This window comes from Vanessa atalanta, chromosome 19, assembly GCF_905147765.1.
Source record: "Vanessa atalanta chromosome 19, ilVanAtal1.2, whole genome shotgun sequence".
Lineage (NCBI taxonomy): Eukaryota > Metazoa > Arthropoda > Insecta > Lepidoptera > Nymphalidae > Vanessa > Vanessa atalanta.
Window position 1 is genome coordinate 8,127,800 of NC_061889.1, and position 24,643 is coordinate 8,152,442.

The following is a 24,643-nucleotide window of genomic DNA, read 5'->3' on the forward strand; positions in this document are numbered from 1 at the left end:
AGGCTAAGGTGGCCACATACTTACATGTGGCGCATTTTTTGTTCAATCAAAAAAAAAATATATATATACGACCTTTTTTGTAATTATATAGTTCTCTTAGCTAAAGGCCTAGCCTATCTTCCTTCCTAAATATATGTGAATATAATTCAAAACCTCGGGACTAACATCAGTAGGACTAGCCGGCTCGTCCATGTCAGCTGATTGTCCAACGCCGTGCTCCGAGCTCTCCACGTGCTCAGCTGGTTCCATGTCATTGTTCGAGTGAGGTAGAGATTGAAATAAGCACATCACATACATCATTATGGATTTCTTGTCAGGATTCGGTGTATTTACATCTGAAACATGGGTGAGATAAAGATCACAATCCAATCATGAGTACAATATTATTGCAACATTTATAATTTTATTAATTTCTATGTTCGTGCCAATATCTATCAATTATCAAACATCTAGAACAGCTTTATGGCTTAAACAATTAACAATTTCTTTTTTATAAATAGAACATCAATTCAAAAACCAGCCTGAACAACTTATGCAAGGCCAGGACAAAGATTTTTGTCAGCAACATAGGTTGAGACGTCGAGTACAGTCTCAGCTGAAAAAGAGCTGTCATCTGCGAAAACGCACCCCAGTTGAGCACATTGTCTGATTGGAGGTGGGGGGGCATTTTCTGAGACCATACCGTGTCTTTTATACCTAATAAAAGACACCTTATTAATAGATTGTTTAGCTCAATGGCATGATCAGTGAATGTGTTTTTTACAAAATACAAGTTACATATAGGTATATTAACTAATATTTCATAACATTAACTTACCTTCAGGATCTAACAACCGGTCAATTGATAGATGGCGTTGCGCAAGCGCAAACGCATGTTCCAGTCTCTGAGCTGGAGTCAGGTTGAGTAAGCTGGAGTAGTCAAAAAGCTGAGGTCTCCAGCGATGCAGCAGAGCATTGAATGCCAGACCATCTGACCATGACGACGTGAAGTTTTCTACTTTAACGCCCATATAATTCTGTAAAAATAGTTCTGTTAATGATCTTGTACAAATTCTTAAAATCAAATCATTAAAGAGCCTTCAAAGTTATAATTGTTTTTTTTTGTAAGGGAATGTTTGAACTATAACAAGGAAAGATCTCATTCCCCTTCAATGGGAGATTCTCAACAGAAAACCCCAATTTTTTTATTGGACATTTTTTATTCGACAGAGGCTTTAACCCAGGACCTCTAGACTGCTTTATAAGCCAGCCAATACACTAACGAGACAATTAAATAATAATAAAGTTATAATAGTGTAATTTACTTGTGTATGAGTCCGGCACCAGGCTAGCAATGTCTTCTCAAGATTCGTCTGCTGCAATTCCGACATCAACTCTTTCAAGTGATAATGGACTTGCCAGTGCAAAATAATACTCCACACCAATCCTGTAATAATAATAAAACACATTTAGAATATTGATGTCAATTTCTGAACTCTTGAACGGCTTACTATATCAATACACAGCTACTTTTAAACAGATTTGGAATTTTAAGCAGTCGTTTGTATTGGAATATAGAGGCGAGCTGTAACACCTCATTTTGTTTATTCTACAATAATCGTACAATTACAAACGGCGAAATGAATTAATAGTAGCTAATAGTTAGTCGTTGGCTGTCGGCAGTTGTTTTCGTGTGCACGCATACACTTTTTTACTTGGTGGTAGGGCTTCGTGCAAGCCCGCCTGGGTAGGTACCACCCACTCATCAAATATTCTACCGCCAAGCAGCAGTACTCAGTATTGTTGTGTTCCGGTTTGAAGGGTGAGTGAGCCAGTGTAACTACAGGCACAATGTAAGGAATGGTTAATATTTCTTACAGCGCCATTGTCTACGGGCGGTGGTGACCACTCACCATCAGGTGGCCTATTTGCTCGTCCGCCTAAGGATATCATTAAAAAAAAAACAGTAGTAAAATAGTACATTTGGTGAGTGTCAAGCGTATCTGTCACGCACACCAAGATAATAAAGTTGGCTCGTTTATAGTGCAACACTCTATCCACACTTGAAATTTACCGAGTATGAGTTTAGGGTTGCCATCGACGATGTCTCCGCTACTGATGTTGACGAGCCGGACGCCGGCTGCCGCGAGCGCGCGTAAAGCTGCGTTTACATTATTGAGGTGGTGAACACGCATGCGACCACGCTCACGTTTCTGTAATTAAATGTGTATATAAATAATTAAACGTCAGCATTTAATTTTTAATATATAAATATTGTGGTTTTACAATAATCAACACTCACTTATCGCATTTAATTTCACTATCATTTTAAAGTTTGAAACACCGTAACAAAATTCATCACTTTTCTTGTGCTATTAAATGATCGGTCGACATATTACTTTTTTAAACATAATAGCTTAATGGGCATATTATTAATACATATAGCACTCTCATTTTCAGAGACCCGTACATATTATGTATTTATTGTTAATAAATATTAAAAAAACAATAACTTACAAACTGTTGCGCGGTGAGGATCTCCAAGAGTGACAGCAGAACTTCTCCATCGCGCAGATCTTGAAAAAGATCTTCTACGAGCGGCTTGCCGTGCTAGAAATGTAGAAAAAAAATATAAAGTATATAAACAAAAAAATCTCTAAGTATATATTTTACATATATGTAACATAATAGTAATTCGTTCAAGCTTTGTAAGGGTGCAATTTATTAATACAGAAATAACATGATATTTAAATATAATTTATACTCTGTATTCAGGAATAATGCAGCTTTCTACCAATGTTTTTTTTTTTATTATCGATTCATTAGTTCGAAATATTACACTCTATATACATACAAAGAAATTGAACCTATTTGTAATATTACGTTCGATTCAAACGATTCCAAAAGTTTACTTGAATAATATAAACAGAATAACAGAATTGTTTCTTCACACAAACTCGGCCAATATGTATCACATGCTGCCCACGCATTTTCTTTCACAACATATTAAAACTTTTATAAGACCATACCCAAATATCAGTGGGAGTTAGATTTGCAATTACTTCTTCTTAAGGCTGTTGAGTATCGAGAGGACAAATTAATTTAATTTTATATACTTGCCCATATATTTTTTTATACGAGAGCAACTAGTGTTTTTCTTATTCTTATTCCGAAGCAATTCGAAGCGGGTGGTAGCTTTACATTTATACTTCAACATGGTTAAAAGTTTATATATGGAATACTAGTTTTCAGGTGTTAAGTTAGTGATGTTATTTGTTAGGAAGCAAGTTTGATCTGTAAGGAAGGACAGGCTATTTTTTTATGCCTAACTCCTGACGACCAACCCTAAAACACGGATGAAACCGTAGCGACAACTAGTTATTATATAAGCTAATAAACGAATAAAAAATCATTATGTTATTGTACGCACGAAACATGAGCGCGAATTATGTAAAATAATCAAAAAACTTGCCGACGATACTATTGGTAATAAAACGCGTAAATTTACTGTAATGAAAACATCGTGCCTTCTGATTTTTGATTGTAACACTCGTCCAATGACACGAGCTACCTGCATTGTTTTTGACGACCTCCGTGGTCGAGTAGTGTGTACACCGGTTTTCATGGGTACGCCACTCTGAGGTCCCGGGTTCGATTCCCGGCCGAGTCGATGTAGAAAAAGTTCATTAGTTTTCTACGTTGTCTTGGGTCTGGCTGTTTGTGGTACCGTCGTTACTTCTGATTTCCACAACACAAGTGCTTTAGCTACTTACATTGGGATCAGAGTAATATATGTGATGTTGTCCAATATATATTTAATTATTGTATTTAATTATTATTGTATTTTGACTTCCAGGCAGGATATATTACGTACATACATAAACAATTGCATTTAACTGATATAACTGTAATTTTAAACGCTGAAAAAAAGTAACTACTGATTTTCTTGCCGGTTCTTTTCAGTAGAATTTACATTCCGAACCGGTGTTAGCTTCACTTAATATAGTTTGATAAACAACGATTCAAAAGTGCTTGTAAAAGCCTACTTGAATAAAGTATATTTTGATTTTGATTTTTGAAGTCACTGCGTACGTAATGTTATGTGGGCGAGTACTTTACACCCAGAGAGAAGTGTTGATAATGTAACCTTGAATACACAAGTGTTTCATTGTGTGAAAATGCGAATCCAAGAATTTTTACTTTCACACTACCAATCGCTTTCACACTTTAGACCCAAAGAGATGGAAAATTAATGTTTTATTCATATATGACCACGTGTATTCAATATACCGTAAATTTAGACAAATATTGTGGCGAAGGTTTGTATATATGAGAGCACAAATATCAGGAACAATCAGATACCAGATAGCTAGCTGGAGAAGTTAACTAACAATACATCATACAGCGGCATTAAGAACCTGAGAAGACATCAGAAAAGCCAATCAACCTGACAAACATAGCGCTATGTATGAACACATATCGTGTTAAACTCTAAAGATACGACATGTTAAAACATATTTAATTAATTCATGATGCTAAAATTTTATAATAATAATAAAAATCTATTGTTTAAATAAAATTAATAAACTTGGAACAGAAAACTAAATGGTAGATCTGATAGCGTGAGGTCATTTAGACGAACAATGATTTGCCGACCGTGAGAAGACGACACTCAAGTATGTTAACTTAAATCAATAATTAAATCTATCTGGAAATTTATCAGACAAATTATATACCTCATCATGGATTTTGACAATAGATATGATGAAGTTAATAAATAATTTGACTTGACTTTGACTTCCACTAAAAATATTGTTTTAAAAAGAACATCAATGAATTGTTAAATCAATGAATGTTGATTTTGATTTATGTAATTAATGTTTATTTTTTTTTTTTTGATTTGATTGATTTTTGTTTTGCAATTATTATTTTATATCATTAAATAACTATTCTAGTCCTTATTACTTCCTGCTTCTAATTTGTAATAGATATCAGTGGAAACTTGATTGGTTTATGTATTATTTTATTGTTTTTTCATTGTACTTTTTGTTTTCCGAAAATAAATAAATAAATACTGGACCTAAATATATATAGTACTTGTAGCCCATCCCGACTACCTTACCGCTTCCTTAATGTTGAAATTTCCAAAAATAATTCTTTGTGAGCGTCTGTCTGCGTCGTAAAGAAGTAACTACTAAATGCTAAATTTCAAGTCAATCAAATCGAATAGTTTTGATGATGTCGTGTTGAGTCAATCAGAGGTATTCGCTTATATACAAATATATATATATATATAAACATATAAAAAAGTGTGTGTAATCAATAGTGTAGTAAGTATATTTGAAAACATACAGCGTCAAACAAACGACCGACCGATCTTACTGTACAGCTTTAAAAGACTTCATATAACATATGAAATTATTTTTATATCTAACAAATACATATATCCTAGTTATGAAGATAAATTATTAAGTGCGACTTATCAAAATAATCCTTTAATTGAATACGAGGTGTCAAATAATTTGGCCTAAAGTTATGAGGGTGTGGGCGAACGTCAGTGAGTATTTATGTTAGCGCCATAACTAAAATTAAAAAAGTACTGAACCTATTTTGATAAGAAAAGATTTATACCGATGTTTTTTAAATATAACGCAGTTTTGATCATCGACATCAGTTGTTATGTTTTTAAGAAATAAAATTAAATCCGTGAAAAACTAACATTATATATAGTGTTACAAACACATAATTTACAGATTTTTTGAAAAAATCTTGTTTTGCAGAAAGCTCACAACTATTAACTATTATTTGAATCGTTCAATTAATTTTCTCGTCACATATATAAAACAATACTTATATAATTAGATTATGTCAATAATGTACGAAATAAGATAAAAATATTATTATTACGTAACAAATAACGGGATATCCGTAATTCAATTCCAGCAAAAAACATTCAAAGAGTTCACAATAAAACGCAATGTTAAGCGCTTCTATACAAAATGTAATTGTCCTTAATTGTTGTGCGCATGCGTCGATTAAACAAAAGTTTTTTCACGCTATCGCCGAGTTAGAGCAACACGCTCTTCGGCCCCATCAATATTAATAAAACTGAGTTAAATTCCAGTTAACTCGATACAGTTAAATTCTTACAATATTATTCTACTGTTAGAAATGGTTGAAATTGAATAAAGGTTTAACGAATTAATTGATTAATCCGATTATCTTCAAGCCTGTTCTTCAAACGTTACTGTAACTTTTTATTGAATATCAACAAGTTAATAAGGTATTGGTGAATTTATAGATGAATATTAATCTTACTGATATCATAAATGCAAAAATTATTACGTAAAACGGAACTGAATTAAGTTTTCATCTACCTTTTGTTTTATATTTAATCAGAGCCGACACATACCAACTAACAGTTTTGTTTTAACGCTCGTTGTGTAATGTTGAGTACATTACCCAACTAGCGTTAAAACTTTAGTCAGTTGGAATGATCTAGAATAATTACCTTTTCTTTTATGAGTCCCTAACTGGAATTACGTCTTGACTTCTAATCTTAGTACTAGGTAAGACTTTTATTACATGCAAAAAAATATGAAATCATTCTCTACGTTACCTTTGCAAGTTGTGAATTTATCCATTTAGCGAATGTCTTCTTTTGTACGTCCTCCCGCTCGTCTGCAATAGAAAGAGGAAAGATTACAATCATTGAAATACAATGTCATGACGTCATCACACATATATCAAGATCGACAGTAGAGCTATTCTGTAAGTGTTTTCTAAAATGATAAAAATGATACAACATTGCCCATAATAATTGTAACATACTCTGGTTCTGATTGCGGTTTCGTTCGCGTAAGAGGTACAGGAGGGATAGGCGTTGTGCATGTATTAATCAATTTGTTACTTCAGGGTTCAAATTTTATCCCAATCCGTTCAACCGAATTAAAAAAAAGACCCACTGAGTTTCTTTCGCCAGTTCTTCTCAGGTCAGGGTGATTCCTTTTCCGAACCGATAGTATTTAATTTGACTATCAATAAGTAAGTTTAATGCTTCTATATTGAGTAAAAGAATTTGAGTTTGAGTTTTGAGTTTACGAGACTGAGCAACAAACATTTAATCATATAAAATTTCACATTAAATAATTTAATACCAGAAGAATATAGTTGAAATACAATTTCAAACTGCGTATCAACGTATGTCGGTATTCGACATACCACGTTTGAGATTCGCGAAGTGAGTTCATACAGAAATGTTCATACCTAAATGTTAATTTTTCGAAACCTGTAAATTGGATAAAAATATAAAATATAACACGAAACATAAACAAACAGTAAATTATTGTACAAAAAAATAACATTTAAATAATACAAATAGGAAATTGAACTGAATGCTTCAAAAAATATATTCATTTCACTTAATTTTAAATATTTTATGCGAAACATAATAATCTCCTGTGCCAGTAATAAACATACCTTTATATATAACAGTATATTTATTTAATCTTTTATTCTCAGTAATTAGCCAAGCTAAACAGATATTCAGCGTGGAAACATAATAACTCTTCAATATATTCAAATAAAAAGATGGGTTTGTAGTTAGTATACGTCAATCTTAACCTACGATAACGCATTCAACCCATATCAAACACCTCTGAGTTTACATATCCTTTGTTTGAGTTTATAATTCATCTCATGCTCAGCAACGAAGGAAAGCATCATGAGGACACTTGTATGTATCTAAGGAAAATCTTCCATCTCAAAACCTACACAGTTCACTGAAAAACTAAGATATTTACAAGCTGTTATTTACTTTAATTTATATAAGTAATAAAATAACCACCCAACCGCATTGGAGCAGTGTGGTGGAATATGCTTCGAACTTTCTCCTAAAAAGGGAGAGGAGGCCTTAGCCCAGCAATGGGAAATTTACAGGCTGTTAATGTAATGTAATAAAATAAATTTTAGTAATTATACACGTAGCAGATTTGTCTTTTAGTATGAACACTCTCGGATTTAATGTAATGTGTTAGACTAGTACATAAGTTACATAAGAAACGAAAATATCTAGTTACATGATTCTTCACAATGGTATGTCGAGCCAAATAACACCTCCCAAGCCTTCATGAGAGTCAACATTACACAACGTTAGCACTTAACACTTGGAAATATCTAGAACAATTTTCAGAATGGCTCTCATGTTGAGGCCTCATTGAATAATGCTTAGAGTTTCGACTAACCAATATTGCGCACTATGACAATAGAATTCTATATTAACAAGAAGCCGTTAGTATTAACATATGGGTACAATTAGTGGAAAAAGGTCGTATGTGAAAATTCAGTACATTAACATAGACTTAAAACAGACTATCTGTAATCAGTTAAACAACGCTGTATTTTTCTATCGAATGTTATTTTTAATTATTTTTTTTTGTATTGGTAGGCGAACAAGCAAATGGGCCACCTGTTTGTCAGTGGTCACCATCGCTTATAGACATTGGCTTAAGAAGTTTATCACCAATGCGCCACCAACCTTGAGATGTCCCTTGTGCCTGTAGTCACTCATCCTATAAACCGGAACGGAACTATACAAATGTTTGCCGTTTGGTGGTAGAATAAATGGACGCAAAGCCCTACCACAGGGTAAAATCTTTGATGAGAAAGAGAGATCAGAGTTTAAGAACTGTCTTACTAAAAGTTTTATATATGACATTTGTACTCACAGTCAAGTTGTAGTTTATCTATATAACTATGTTTAACTGAATCATTGGTCTACTAATTAGTTTATTGAGCCGCAGATCCAAAGTTTATGGATTCAAATCTCGCCAAAAAAACTATCCAATTTTTGGGTAAGCCAAAATCCCCGAGAAATTTCAATAGCAAACACAGATAGTGTCTATTATTAAATTTCTTTATTTTTTTTATAATTAAATACAATATTTACAATTTGAGAAAAATACCTCAACTTGATAGTTTTTTTAATAAGACTCAACACGCGTATTAAATTCCGTCATGTGCATCCAACCAGCATTGGTACAACAGTGTTTTAGTCGAATAAGGTCCAAACATTCTCTTCAATAGAAGGGCAAGTCTGTAATCAACAAAGACATCTGTAAGCACTACTAAGCGCATATATTTTCACAAAGAAAAAGATCTCGACAGATAAACGCATAACTTTCTTAAATATTTTATTGCTAAAATTTAATAGCTAATTTAAGAACTAATATATTTTTAATATAATACAATAGTACAAAAACGCATAAAGAAAGTATCTGATATATTTATATCATATGTATTAATACCTACACGATCTCGAAATATAATCAGTAATTAGGTATTAACGCCCGGTGAAACTTACGCAGGAAATGTGACTCGGAAATTACATTGACAGACGTGCTTGCCTGTTATCGCTTCTACTTCAAACGAATTTAATTTCAACTTGTTTCATAGTAAAGCTTGAATACATAAAACCTTTTACAAACGATGAAAGAATATTTATTAAACAAAGCTTAGATTCACGTATTCCAAAAAATTTGATACTAACAGTTTTTGATTAACATATTTTATAATACACATATTTTATATTTATAATACAACACTAATCTACTTTACTGCTTATATCCACTTTAATTTTACTTCCAAAGTTCTGAACAGTTTCGTCGGCGGCAAGAAAATACAAATTAGATTATATTTGATAAATTAATTCTATTAAAACGTCAATAGTGTAGTGTAGGGGGGCTCGCTTTAATGAGTGAGTAGATCTATAGCCTATTCCAATGGAAATAAGAAAAAAGATAAACAAACCTTAGATTTACGTATTTCAAGCGATTTGCAAATAACTCAGCTATATTGTACACTACTAAGAGTTTATGATTAAAATATCTTTATTTATAATACAACACTATTATCCTTAACTACTTATTTTCACTTTAATTTTATTTTCAAAATTCCGATAACAGTTTCGTCGACGTTCCAGACGCCATTTTTTCGCAAATCCATATTGATTATCATAGATTAATCAAGCTGTTGGCTTTTTCCGGTTATGGTTGGAATGGAGTATATGGATATATTTAAGTACTTGCTTCGGAAAGTTTAAATAAATACTGTTATATGAGTATGCTATCAAACCATAGCAGATTCGTATACATTTAATTATTTGAACGAATTTATTGGAACGAATCATTATCGTATTCATATTTATTTATTTACGGTTTTATAAATGTCGTTTCACGTGTGTTAAACAGTGATTTCTCTTTCTGATATAAAACTTTTGACATGCGAGGGAAGAGGACATCACGTTGTTCAACTATTCATCCCCTAAATATATATAGTTCGTATTTATTGTAAAAATAAATACGAACATGACAAACAACTTATCAATGTCAGAGATACATCTTATGTGTATCATTTCCAGACAATCCTTTTTTTTAAATTAAGGCAGGACTAAATTAGGTTATAGTGTGCATTATCGAAATATTATTGTTTATATAAATGTCAAAAAAACATATTTTAATTATTATCTGACTATTAAAATAATGAGTCAAAATGACTTTTAACTTTTAATGAACCTTCGCATTGATAAACTTTTCTAATGACGATATTGTTTAAATATTGTACGATAATAAACACGTGTTAAATAAAAACTGGCTTGTCAAAATCAGCTGTTTAATGTCACTGTATCCACCGAATATTGTTTTATGTAAATAATAAGACACTCTCACTAGCAACTGTACGAGCATGTATCGTTAACTAATATGGAGTATGGCCATACTGATTCCGTTAGATATGCTCCAGCGATCATTACTGCTCCGCTCCTTCACAGCCTTGACCTCGACGAAAGCAAATAAAAAAAAGATTTATAAGATGAATTATCATATTTATGATTGAATTGTCTACTAAATTTTGTAGTTAGCCGATGTTGCTAATTTTAAACAGATATTTCCTTCTAATAAGGAAGCCAGGATGTAGAAGAATGCCTGTGATATGTATCGAAAAACAAATGTAATATGTTGTTATAAATAATGGGAAAGAAGCACAGGTTTAAAAAAAAAAACTCAACTCCAAATTGGCCATTTAACTTTTTTTTTTTGCATAAATTATAATCCCCATACATAATATTAAACTCGATAAATAAAATAACCATCAAAATCGATTCGCAATTGACAGAGAAAACGAGTAAAATTCATATTAAACAAAAAGCCATACATTTAAAATGACAATCTTATATATTAATAGCGTAAGCCGATTTTTGTCCCAGTGATTATGGCACGATAGCTGCACATAAAATAATCGGTTATGGTCTCATTTTGAGGAGCTACAGCCGTAGATGTGCAAAGAATTAATTTTAGGGAGAGGAAAAAAGTTACGGGCCGATTAGAGAGCAGTACTACGGCTGTATAAGAAAAAAAATTAAAATCCTAAACAAAATTAAAGTTAATTGTTATCGCCAAACTCCAATTCGAACTTAAATAATGCATACTATTTGACATTAAAAATTTCATATAAGTAATGTTTCATCATTTTAGCGTCAAACTGTAGATAAGCGACTTGCAGTTTACAATGAAATGAAATCAAAATAAAACTTTCATAGGTTTCGAAATTCCTAAAAAATCAACAAAATATACCAAAATTAGATTCAAGTATCATAAAAGCGTAAGTCGAGATTCAATCAAGGTGATTTTTTGCTTAGTAAATAAATCATTATAAGTGAATTAATTACTTCAAGGAATTCTCTGAGATATTATAATCTATTTACTATAATAATAATAAAACGCTTCGATATGTTTGCTGTTTTAATAATAAATTCAATATTTTAGCACGAATTAGGTATGTTCAGTCGTCTTGGTATATTAAATATTATCGTTTAGTTTGCATTATTGAAGTTTTACTTCTCTGAGCGTGTTAAGAAAAAATGTTGAGAGTGAATTTTAAATTTGCACAGGATGACACGAAAACGACATGATGAAGTTACCCGGTAAACCGCCAATTAGGTATCAAGTCGCTCGAAGTAATCTTTACACTTATTTTGCAATGTTTATATTATTAAAAAAATAAATCTGTATGTTTACATTTCTGCGTGAATGTTAATAGTAGTCGAGAAAAATGAAGAAGAAGAACGCACGTACATAGGTACACACACACACCCATTTTTGTATACGTATATTGATCTAGCATATTAACAAATTTATTTGTAATCCACGAAGTCACATCCAAACCGTAAATACGTATATACTCTATTCCAACCATAAGAGGAGAAAGGCCAAATAAACAAACTTTGGCAGACAAATTGACGCCATATCATTGGTCGAGAGCTTGATTAATTTATGATATTCACTATGGAATTGCGAAAAAATGTCGTTTTAAACGTCGACGAAACTGGAAGTAAAATTAAAGTGGCTATAAGTAGTTAAGTGTAATAGTGTTGTATTATAAATAAAGATGTATTAATCATAAACTCTTACTAGTGCACAATATAGCTGAGTTATTAGCAAATCGCATGAAATACGTAAATCTAAGGTTTGTTTAGGCTTATTTTTAAGACGCGGTACAAAGAGTAATAAAGGGTTTCACTGTGTTTAATTCAATGAATCTATTAGAGGAATTCATGATTTCAATAGTAATAAATTAATGGATTTTTTTTTTGTTCTCTTGATAGTGACGAGACGTTTAGTCACGTTCGATTCTACAATCATAAATAAAAATGGCAGGTCCCTTATCTTATCTTCCTCTTACTCTATCTTTTTTTTCCTCTTTTAGATTTCGTAAGCTATTGCACAACTCGAAAGCGAAACGGCATAGTAGTGCTAATCTATTATCGACAGATAATAAAAATAGAGATTCATTAATTCCTTCTAGTATTAATTGACACAATATAAAATTCAATAAAATATATTGACTAATTTATGCAAAGTTATACTTCAGAAAACAGATATTAACTTAATATATTGTCTAGTAACACATTACTTCCTTAATCTTTAAAAAACAATTTATTTTTAAGGCAAAGGTACAAATGGGCCATCTGGCACTGTATGAATTATAAGCACACCACCACACATAACAATACGCCACTAGCAACGGGATCTAATGTCCCTTGTGCCTATAATTATACTGGATCACACTCAATTTAAACGGTAACATAGCAATACACCGCACAAATATAATATAGGTATTATATATGTATTGTAGTTTTTAACTGGGTTAAAAAAAGCAAGAGGTACTTAATTAGGTATGTATATTTAAGTACCTATGTTCAAGTAAAGCTTATTGGTTTAGGTAAGCTTTAGCTTCAAAGACGTCATGTCTTAATTTAATTAGTATTGGAAATTATTAAGTTTTTATTTGAAGGGTTCATGTAGGAAAATATTTTTGGAAAAATAAGCAGCATTAATTTGTAGTAACGTAGCTAAGTATAATGTGAAGCCGATCACGTTCTGAATGCCATACATTCCCCGCCACGCTGCGCTGCCCGCAAGCCGGCTTCAAGTCCGCTTGATTTCTCCAAGCAAAAAAAATCTCGATTCCATAAACGTCTTGGCTTAACTTTATTTGATTTGAAAAATTCAATTAAACATTTTTTTATTTGGTTTATAAATTTACTAACAATATATTTTATTTCATTATACAAAATATTGGGAATAATATTTGTAGATCTTGGACATGATTAGAATAGCAGCGAAGTTAAAAAAAAGCAAGTATTTCAAAGTATTAATGCATTATGCATTGTAAATCACTAAGTCCATATTACTCGATGGCATTATGCATACGCCATACTAACGGAGCAGGCGTCAGCTTTATGTCGCGTCATCCGTCCAATTTGTCTATCCTTTAATCTAGTACTTGGATAGACCACTTGATTAAGTTGTCATATTAAAATAAGTAAATAGGTCCTTAAAGACAATATAAATATGTTTATTTTTTATTTGGATGCAAGAAAACTTGTAAAAAAACTGTATTTCAATCAATCAATCAAAATAAATTTATTCGAGTAGGACTTTGAATCGTCATTTGATAAACTATATAGTGTAGTATAGTTGAGCTACCACCGGATCGGATTGCAGATTCTGCCATGAAGAACCGGCAAGAAACTCAATAGTTACTCTTTTTAACATTAAAAAATACAAAGTCATGTTAGTTTAATACAATAATAAGTAATACATCCATGCCGAGAAGTCATTTAACCTTCCATAATCATCATAAGTTTAATCTGATTTCAATAACAAAAAAGAGTAATTTTATGATACTGATAAGATAATAATATGTCATTAATTAAATATAAAAAGTTTAGATCCAAAGAGGTTAGTTATCCGCATCTAACGGCCCAACGTAGTGGTCGCGTCGTAAGCAATCTGTCCAGTATTCCGTTAATGTATTAATCAATCAAGTCTCTACCCACAATCACCACTCGGCATCGTCGTAACACTAAATTGATGTATTACGAACACAAATCGTTTTGACAAACAAACTGAAACCACTTTTAATCAACGAATTATTTGGTAACGTATTTAAAATTCCAGTCCAATTTATTAAAATAATTTGTCCAAGAACAATTATAATAATATTTATTCCACAATAAAAATGGTTGATCTAAGACAATATATGTATGTATCACTGTATAATAACATAGTCATCAAACGACATATAGACCAGGTAATATATAGTATAATCAGTCTAATCAGTCCTATCCTTAAAGTTGAAAATAATCGAACTATAACATATATTGAAAACAACAATCTCCATAAATTGATGTCAGTTATTATATAATTAATGACTTAGTTCCTCTCTTTCCATAATAAAAAAAACGGTTACAATAAAACGAACACCGACGCAGCGTCTTCAATTCTGTAGCTACAAATTTGGACATAAAACATTTTAAAAGGCACGGCAACTTGTATTTGGAGAATGAGTAAATAAAGCCCGTTTTGTTCGTGAAAGTCAAGTGACATATTGAGACATGTGTTTTATTTTATACCGTCGTCAATGAAAGACAAATCGCCGATTACAATCTTAAATTATACTAATTTGATATTTTTCGAGACCTGCCGAATTATTCAGGAATAATACTCGAAACACACCGCAGATGACTATCGTGAAATGATATTTAAAATATTACTAAATTTAGCATTTCACTAGTGAGATACGAAGTGAAACCTTACAGAATAGCAATAATGCACAACACTTTATCAGCCAGGGCCGGGTTATCCATTAGGCAGTGTACGCAACTGCCTAGGGGCCCCTAGGCATGCCAAAGATAAGAAATTTAAATTAATTGTAATGAAATTGTCAAAGGCACATATTTATGCTACTTGTATAACGTTACAACATACCTTCGTAATAGTACAAACATTGTAGTTATGTTTTTATTGCATTGTGATAAGAATATATCGTTTAGGAAGTTCGAAAAGGGGATCCCGAAAATATTAGTGCATTTTCAGTACACTTTTTTCTTATACCAAAAAGTATATGGGGATAATTATTTTTCCTTAACGTGCTAAAAGGGAATTTAATCTAAATATATATAATCTAAAAAATAGTATATATAATTAAAACCTGAACGTCCACAGCGTTAATTACGAGATAATTACAATCTTATTAATAATCCAAGTAAAGTCATCGTTTTGTTTTTTAACTAAAGTAATCTAATTTAAATAATTTATTGTCGATAATAATATTCAAATCACCAAATAGTTTTAAATGTTAACATCTTAAAAATAAACTAAATCACATTTTACAGCCGTTATCTTCATTTCAATTTAAAAAAAATGTTTTGTATGTATAAAGTTAGTCATAGTTACGTGTCGATGCGGAAGCACGTGTCAAACATCGGGGAACAGTTACGCGCATCGTCGGAAGAGTGGAGCTGGTTCACATTAAATCGAACCGACAATTTTTCGGTGACTTTGGCTCTTTATACTCAAATAATAGTAGTATTAATATTGTTTTGAAGAGGATTATTTTTAAATATAATAAATAAAAACTTTTTTAAACACATGAAATAAACTTATCCTAATTTAAAAGGCTGCTGTTAGTAAGAATAATTAAAACAATCGGTGTCTATCAATACATCCCAATCTGTTGTAAATTTCAGATATTCAATAATGCTTAAATGTCAAATTATAGATTTTAACATTGACTAAAATCATTCGTTACAAGGCCAAGACTCTAATGTCAAATCTTGGCAGAATGCACTCAAGACAATATGGTTATTAAAATACATTTGAAAAAGTCGGTACGATAAATATATCCGTCGGAACTAATGTGGACGAACTCTAACGTTGTGAATAATGAAAGATTTTTATATCACAGAGAAACATCGGATCGTTTATTTATTCCTTCCAGTGTATTTAGTAAGCAATGAACGTTTACAACCACGACTTTTTACAATTGGTTCTTGGTGTTTTAAAATATAAATACGGAACTCCAAACGGACACCTGTGTACTGTTGAAAATAATTTCGTCTTGAAAGGATATACTCGTAGTACTAAAAGAATTATATATTATATATACTTATGTTTTCTTATAGGTAATAAAATAAACCGATTGAAATAGCCGTAGCCTATTTCAAACAAATAAAAAAGAAATATAAATTAAATAAATACATATTATATCTCAACTATATTTTACACTATTTAACTTTTCTTGATTAGTATATATCTTTATTTACAATACAATACTATTCCACTTAACAACTCCTATCCTTTAAATTAACTTCTAAAGTTCCGGTAATAGTTTCGTCGGCGGTCAAAACGTCATTTTTCCGCAAATACATATTATGAATTAAGTTGCTTTTTACAAATGTGAGATGTCAAATGTTGTTACATGCCGTGTACAGCATTATACAATTACGATAAGGCTCGCTCCTTTATCTTTTACTATTAAAAAAATCAATATCCGACCGTGACCGTGGCTACGCTCGCATTAGAGAAATTGGTTGTCAAGTATTAGGCATAAAGAAGTAGCCTATGGTTATCCTTCCTTTCGGTTCAAGCTTGCTTTATATCAAATATTATCAAATTCGCTTCAATGGTTGACGGTTTGACGACCTCTGTGGTCGAGTAGTGTGTACACCGGTTTTCATGGGTACGGGTTCGATTCCCGGCCGAGTCGATGTAGAAAAAGTTCATTAGTTTTCTATATTGTCTTGGGTCTGGCTGTTTGTGGTACCGTCGTTATTTTCATAACACAAGTGCTCTAGCTACAATGGGATCAGAGTAATGTATGTGATGTTGTCCAATATTTATTATATTTATTTATTATTTATTAGTGGGCGTGAAAACAGACGGACAAACAGACAGAGTTATTTTCGAATTTAGAATACTTTGTAACAGAAACGTTTCTATTTTTGACAATTTTAATACAACGAGAAGCAAGTAACAGCAATTCAGGCGAAAATATATTATAGTTAAGTAAAAAGCAATGTTTTCTTCGACTTCTGCGAATTTTATGAACAAAAGTTAGAGCAAGATAATCATTTTAACCTTTATAACCTACATTTAATTTTAACTTGCAATATCAGAAAGAAAATATATATATACTTTCATACAATAATTTAATATAGATTACTAAATAAAATATTACTTAAACTTTATTTAATTCACGAGTCTCCAACAAAAGATACACACTAAATACATATTCTTAAAATTAATATAAGGGTTACAAGTTGTGTGCTCCTTCAATTATAGGAGACCACAGCAAGCACTAAGCTTAAGCAAAAAAAAAAATTAAATACAATTAAGATAAAAAGTGAAAAAAATATACGAAGCAGTAAAAAACAAATATAAATTAGTAACTTATTAATTAAACATTTAGAAATATCTTTACGCAAATAAACTATCCTCCTAATATTATAAATATGAAAGTTTATATTTTTTTATACAACCACTAAAAAAAGTCTAGACGGATTTGAATAAAAATTTAATTGAAAGCTTACATCCTGATTTAACACTTAGGCTACCTAACACCTGCCTCCCCACAGACGCGGGCGACTGCGGGCGGAAGCTAGTAAAATACGTGAGGCAATGCAGAATTCAAGTATTCTGCATCCCACACAGCTAAATAGATATTAAAAACATTAATTTATTAATACATTAAAAGAACGATAAAAAATATTATTTAAAATTAAGTGCCTAATAAAAACGAAATCTTCAGGGACTCGTGCAATTTTATCTTTCGACATACCTGTCTCCATATTAAATATAAAATTCTTAGTAATTAAAGATTTTAAGTAACAAACTGTTCATGTTAACGGTACTTAAACATCAGTTACACCGCCTGCCATAACATCCAATTTCCTGCTATAAACGTCGTAGTTGTGTCTATTTCTAAAACGCATTTTGTTTTATAAATGCAACGCACGCACTTAAAAGCGGGTTCACACGTATCTATTTTCGTTAACCGACATTTGTTGATCAACCTAAATTGATAACGATTTAAATTTATAAAATGAATCATCAATGTTGAAAATTGGCAAACTTTTATTTAATTTTATTGCAATTTGATTGAAAGCGTGTTAGAACGGTACAAATTGATCTCAATTTAGTAGTCGTTGACCAAAACTCGTGTAAACGCGACTTTTACACAAGTGCCTAGACTGAGACCCGTGTTACCCCGTTTTAGGAACCTTAATTGAATAAAAGTGTCTAATTAAAACATAAAATACATCCTAAAGGACACAATTATTCTTGTTTTATATTTTTCGAGATGAATTTACCTTTGCATACACTAGTTCTTTTATTTCCCACGTTGTGTCATTGTTCTCACGAATAAAAGCTAATTATACAATTTGTTATACTATTTTTCTGTAAGAATAAATATATATTTAATAGTATACCTACGTATGTCAATAGTCCATTAGATATCTATTTATTATATATTTGTTTTGTATTTTTTTATATTGTTTGGTATCCGAAAATCGCGAGAAACAGCTTCTGTGCTCTCAAGTACAAAGGAATTTAATAAAAATTGAAATAAAATAAAAGGAGAAATAACATTGCACACGAATTACAACTAAAACACGTTACAAGCGACGCTGCGTGTTATTAAAAGATTGATCTCTATAACCACCACATAGCACACTAATACGCCTTCTGAAAATCTCTCATGCGTTTCCACTTTACAAGCGATAAACTTAATAGTATCCATGGCAACAGACGCTTTACTTCACCGTCTCATAACTTATTCTTTGCAGTATCTAATTTACCGATTTGTGCTAAACAAAAGGTCTCAACAAAATTCAAATTTTTAAAATGCAATATAGTCATTTCAACTGTGAAGCTGATGACATCTACGACCGACTGCCGTCACGGCTACTAGCGGAGATTATTCTATCGTGCGGGATATATTATAATGCACAATGTGACTGCAAGCAGAGGTGTACTGTATTTCCCCCCAAAATTCGACGAATATGATACGATCGGAGCCTCAACGAACTTTCAGAGACACGAAATGTCTCTGAAATATGAGCCCAAATTGGGGTGAACCCTGGGTCTCGAAATATATAATCTTGTAAGCTAACCAGTCTAGATTAAAGATACAAATGTGTTCGGCTACTTTTTAGCTTTCCTTCGCCAGTATTCTGAAACAAAAGGACGAAAAAAAAAGGCTACGAAAGTATAAGTAGAAATTACGAACATTTATTAATTCTAATTGACGCTAGAGTTGTATAAAACTCGTCAACGAGCCTATGAATTGTTGGAAAGAATTAGTGTCATGACATCACCCTCGTCAATTGTCAGACGCGCACAGAACAAGAAGTCATAGGTCTAAGCGCTTATCTGGGGACTGGAATTATGTATTGTTTTACGAGACAAAAAATATTAACACGAAATCAATTCAAGTGGAAACTATGTATTAATTTGTAATATTTAGTATTCGATATCGAAGGTTATAATAATTAGCACCTTTATTGTTTATCTTCTATATAAATTGGATGATGAACAATCTGTTTGAGATGGATTGGCTTCCGTAATATTTGACCGATTAACGAATGACAATTGGCATATATCATTATGTATTTGTTATTGTACTATGTAATTTCATGGAGAAAATTTAATACTATTCCTTGGATCAACATAAACCCAAAAAAATACTAGGTTTCGCTAGTATATTAATATAAAAATTATGTGTCTTCGTAACGTATACTGTCCAAAATGATTACGATTAAATTATGCACGGTTGCTTAAAGGCTTCTTTCATATTACCATTAAATCCGTATTAATAAATAATTACATAAGATTAGAGTTATTGTAACGCATGCTAGGCATAAGCTAGTTAGAAATGAATAAGATACCTACTATTATCGTCACAACTTATTTCCTTTAAGATGTTTTTATTTTTTAATATTCCATTGTTTTATTTTTTACCGGAATCAAAAAGATTTTACATTTAAACACATTGTAAGCAAAAATAATGTAAATTTAATTTTTTAATAGCTCTGTATAGTAGAATAGCTGAAGACTAGATGGTACCAAGCCAGATGAACCTGGATGAAGCAATTTATGACAATTCTTTATTTATTTTTTTACTAATTCATTGAACGAATCAGTCATAGTTATTTGAATTAAGCCTTCAATTAAGGAGATTTTAATAAATATTACGAGTATTACTAGTAATCATGATCTCTATTTTTTTATTTCCAATTGAAAGCTGCATGAAAATTGCTTTTGAGGAGCGATATTTTTTTTATTCAAATAAGAACACTTCAAATGCAGTTGGAACAGTTAATTTTGATATTTGTGAATTTATAAATGCATAAAATACAAACAGCAATGTGTATGTCATGCCCCAATTGTGTTGAAGAAAGCAATGCGAAATCTTAGACTTCTCGCCTTTCAGCAGATCATGTTAGCTCGCTGTGTAGTGTAATAAAATAACCACCTTGTTTAGAATTATGTTATGTAACTAGAGGCTAGATATCCTTGTTTCACTTTCAGCTTGACTTTTCATTTCATTTTACACCTGTGCTTTGTATTTATGTATCTATTCTAATATTTGGAAGCTGAAGTTTGCTCATTTGAATGTGTTGGTATCAAAACCTATTGGTCCGATTTAAATGTTTTTTTTTTTTGTGTATGTCAGATATTTATTGAGAAAAGTTATTTATTATGTTACATCACACTATGACTTGTGAGTCTGGGGTAGAGCAGTGACTTTTAACACAGGTGATAGCACAAAGACCAAATATGTATTAATATATTTAATACTAAAAACTTTTATAACTAAATAAAGGCTTTTCAAAATCATAAACAAAATATAGTTTATTTAAGTAGACTATTACAAGCACTTTTGAATCGTCACTTTACACAACCATTTTAAATGTTAAGTTACCACTAGCTCACTATTGATTTATTAATTTATAGAAATAAAAAGAATAAGTTCAATATGAAGCATAAGTGAGTATAAGTGTTTTACGTGTTTCTTAATGGTAAATATACAACATATCTTTGTGAAAAATTATGTTTTCCATCATTATTCACTAAATGTTGGGGAATCCCACGAAATATGTTGAACGAAAAATACATATGGCATATTAAATATGATCATATTTATGATAAAAAATTATTGGATGGATATAGTATTTGTTGCAGGCAGGATATATATAAACTGAATTATACTTTATTGACATACTCCGTAGTTAAAATGGTGGGAAAGTGTAACTACTAAGAATCTTGCCAGTGATTCTCGTTAGAGTGTACTTTCCGAACCCATTGTAGCTCTTCATTTAATTCAATACTGTAACATAACAATTTAAAAGTGCCATTACAACTCTACGTGAATACAAAATATTTTTATTAAATTCAATAATCTCAATAAAGATCATGAGCAAAGAGAATTGTCACGAGTGTGATGGGAATGTTTATTACAATCAATAATTTTGTTTAATTCTCGGTGTATTTACAATTTACACAGATAATAAGTAAGAAATAAGATAAGCAGTAATAAATAAGTAGTTAAGATAGCTAGTTATATCCTTAGTGAATTTAAATATTGAAACATTATGTTACTAATATTTATCTTAACATCAAATTATAAATATGATTGCCAGACCCTAGGATTCAAAAGCCAGACACATATTGAATTAGGCTGAATATTTAAAATCTACAGACAATTTTTTTTTTTTTTAAATTAATTTATGTTTAATTTAAATTTATTTTTAAAAATCACTTAGTAATAGCTGCGTTTAATATATTGATGAAATATCTAAGAAACGCAAAACTCAACCGACAATAAATGTTTGGCATAATCACTTACCTCATAATGTATTTATTATTCAAAGCTGTTAAAAAGAATAAAAAATCTGAGTAGATCTTTGCCAGTTTACCTAATACCTAAAGTATAAATTAAAAAAAATATTATAAAATATTTATTGATGATGATAGGTCATGTTAGTTTAAATTCCGAACAATCATTATTTATTCTCACAGAAGTATATTATATAGATGCTAAAGTTTTTAATTTTTTTTATACACATACCATTGATTAAAAAAATATATATTTCATTGTATAATTTATTTATAATTAGTGTCATTTATATCCAGTAATTTCGTTGAAAATTTTATAAGTTTTTTTTTTTATAGTATGTATAACTTAGATAAATCATGTTAACTATGACCTACTTGTAGGATTCAGTATTATGAAAGCTGTATAATCGCGGTTTTCGATAATCCGTCGCCTGTAAAAGTATGGAAGAAAAGTCTATTTGACTTTATCAAGTCGGTGTACTCAGCTAGATAAGATAACGTCGCCTCAAAATTACCTAAAACTGAACGAGAAAAATATTTCGAACTACGTAACTTTTGAGGCGCGATAAATTGCATCATAATTGGAATCAAACAATTCATTCAAGGTCTTACTTAAGTATTACGATTACATAGACGAGACTGGCGCCTCAGAAGTCTCAGAACGCCCGCCCCCGTCCGATACGTACCTACACAACTGGGCTCCATTTTCCCACAAGATTATCTCACACGGATGATCTGTTTTCAATCAAGTTTCTGTGATGATACCAACTTTCTTAGACATGACAACACACACACACCGCCACTCCCAACTAGAAAACTTTGTCAGAACTTTTCAAATATCACAAAACTTTTTATAAACAATGTTTAACAGATCTAACACCACTAGTATTTAACTTTGAAAAACTTTTTTAACTTTCAGACACGAGTTATGTTAAAAAAGTTATAAAAAAAATTAAAACCATTATCACGGACAGTAGCGAAACCAAACTACAAACAACTTCAAACAACTAACAAGATGACATGAAGGCAGCGGCGCGCACGACGTGCGGCTTACCACAGATAACATACTGTAACTTCATGAAATCACAGAATCAATAGAGCGTAACTATTAATAATTGCCAGTGGCGCAAAATTTAAAATCAATCTAGACGCTGAGGTCGTGAAAACTGCACGCAATTTTATAAAAGTTACAATATATAATAGAAAAGCTGTAGAAATTATAAATGTCTCCACTGCAACCAAATTTTAACGTCGGGTCCTGGATAGCATCTTGGTTTTAATAACTGTTGGTTTAACCATAATATATATTTTATTAATGTGCTATGGTATATTATAACAGCATAATATTATTTCAGCTGCCTACAATTCTAAGCCCTATTGTAGACTCACGCTGAGCACCAATTGCTACATTACTAAGTATTATTATCAGCGGAATACATTAAAACCCACTTTAACAACAAATGATAATTTTACTTGCTTCCTATTCAAGTTTTCTTTTATACAATACAACATTTAATACAAGTTGCATACAACAATTAATACAAGTCAATTTGTATACTATGTAATCTTTTTTTTTTTAATATCACGACCAATTTTATAATATGTTAAATATATATATTTTTAATTACACATTTTATAAACGTCAAGAACAATTTTATTAAGCTCTCCATAACTTATGTAGTATGAATAATACTTACTTATTCTTTAAATTCACCATGTTTATATAAGAAAATGTTGTAATTATACTTACATTTGCTATGATTAAGGTGTATTTCATACGGGCCAGTGCGATATGGAGGCACATCGCCGATTTCGACAATCCATGTAAGCTGGCGTTGGCGTAGCGGTGACGGTAGTGCCATCTCGTAGTAATATTGAACATTACAATGAACACATCACTTTTATCTTTCACAGCACAATTTCTCATCCATACTGGTTTAACACTAGATGTCACTACACAATTTAGAATTCACATTTCACGATTTAACAATATTCAATTTAAAATAATGCAGAACTGTAAAATATAAATATTATTAAACAAATAAACAAAAATAAAACACTGTAATGTCGAAATTTAAGTAATTTCGGGGGTTATATTATATGCTGCTAGCATTTTGCCCTCATTCCACGCAGTCAAGATTTATACAGTAACTATTTTTAATTCATATTTGTACATATATTTAAAAACTTAGTGTTATTAAACAAAAAAAAAAAAAGTAAACCCCGTAGTAAGACGTATGGGACATTCTTTTATCTAATAGATTTATTACCCCCATTAACTATTGATTTAAACAAGCGCAACATTCCATTTAAGATGCTAAAATAAAGTTTTTGTTATAAATTCAATTATTTTTGCATTTTTAAAAGAAAGTCTACCGAAGAAGTATTATTTTTTTTACATAAATGCTTATACATATTAATATTAC

The 24,643-nt window shown here is 31.0% G+C and overlaps 1 protein-coding gene across 3 annotated transcripts in view; it reads right to left on the reverse strand.

Annotated features, from left to right (window-relative positions):
- The window catches only part of LOC125071227 (dystrophin, isoforms A/C/F/G/H), a 557,159-nt gene extending 533,043 nt beyond the window's left edge, over positions 1 to 24,116 (reverse strand). The window contains exons 1-7 of one of the 3 annotated variants that reach the window (XM_047681335.1): positions 23,968 to 24,116; positions 6,599 to 6,660; positions 2,497 to 2,589; positions 2,054 to 2,192; positions 1,305 to 1,426; positions 818 to 1,016; positions 166 to 335 (exon numbers count right to left, since the gene is read on the reverse strand). In XM_047681335.1, coding sequence (XP_047537291.1) covers positions 166 to 335; positions 818 to 1,016; positions 1,305 to 1,426; positions 2,054 to 2,192; positions 2,497 to 2,589; positions 6,599 to 6,660; positions 23,968 to 24,079 — 897 coding nt within the window. In that variant the 5' untranslated portion in view covers positions 24,080 to 24,116. Of the gene's footprint in view, positions 1 to 165; positions 336 to 817; positions 1,017 to 1,304; positions 1,427 to 2,053; positions 2,193 to 2,496; positions 2,590 to 6,598; positions 6,661 to 22,903; positions 23,204 to 23,967 lie in introns of those variants that run through there. The other 2 variants (XM_047681338.1, XM_047681337.1) reach the window with 2 other exon arrangements.
- Between the last annotated feature and the right edge of the window lie 527 nt (positions 24,117 to 24,643).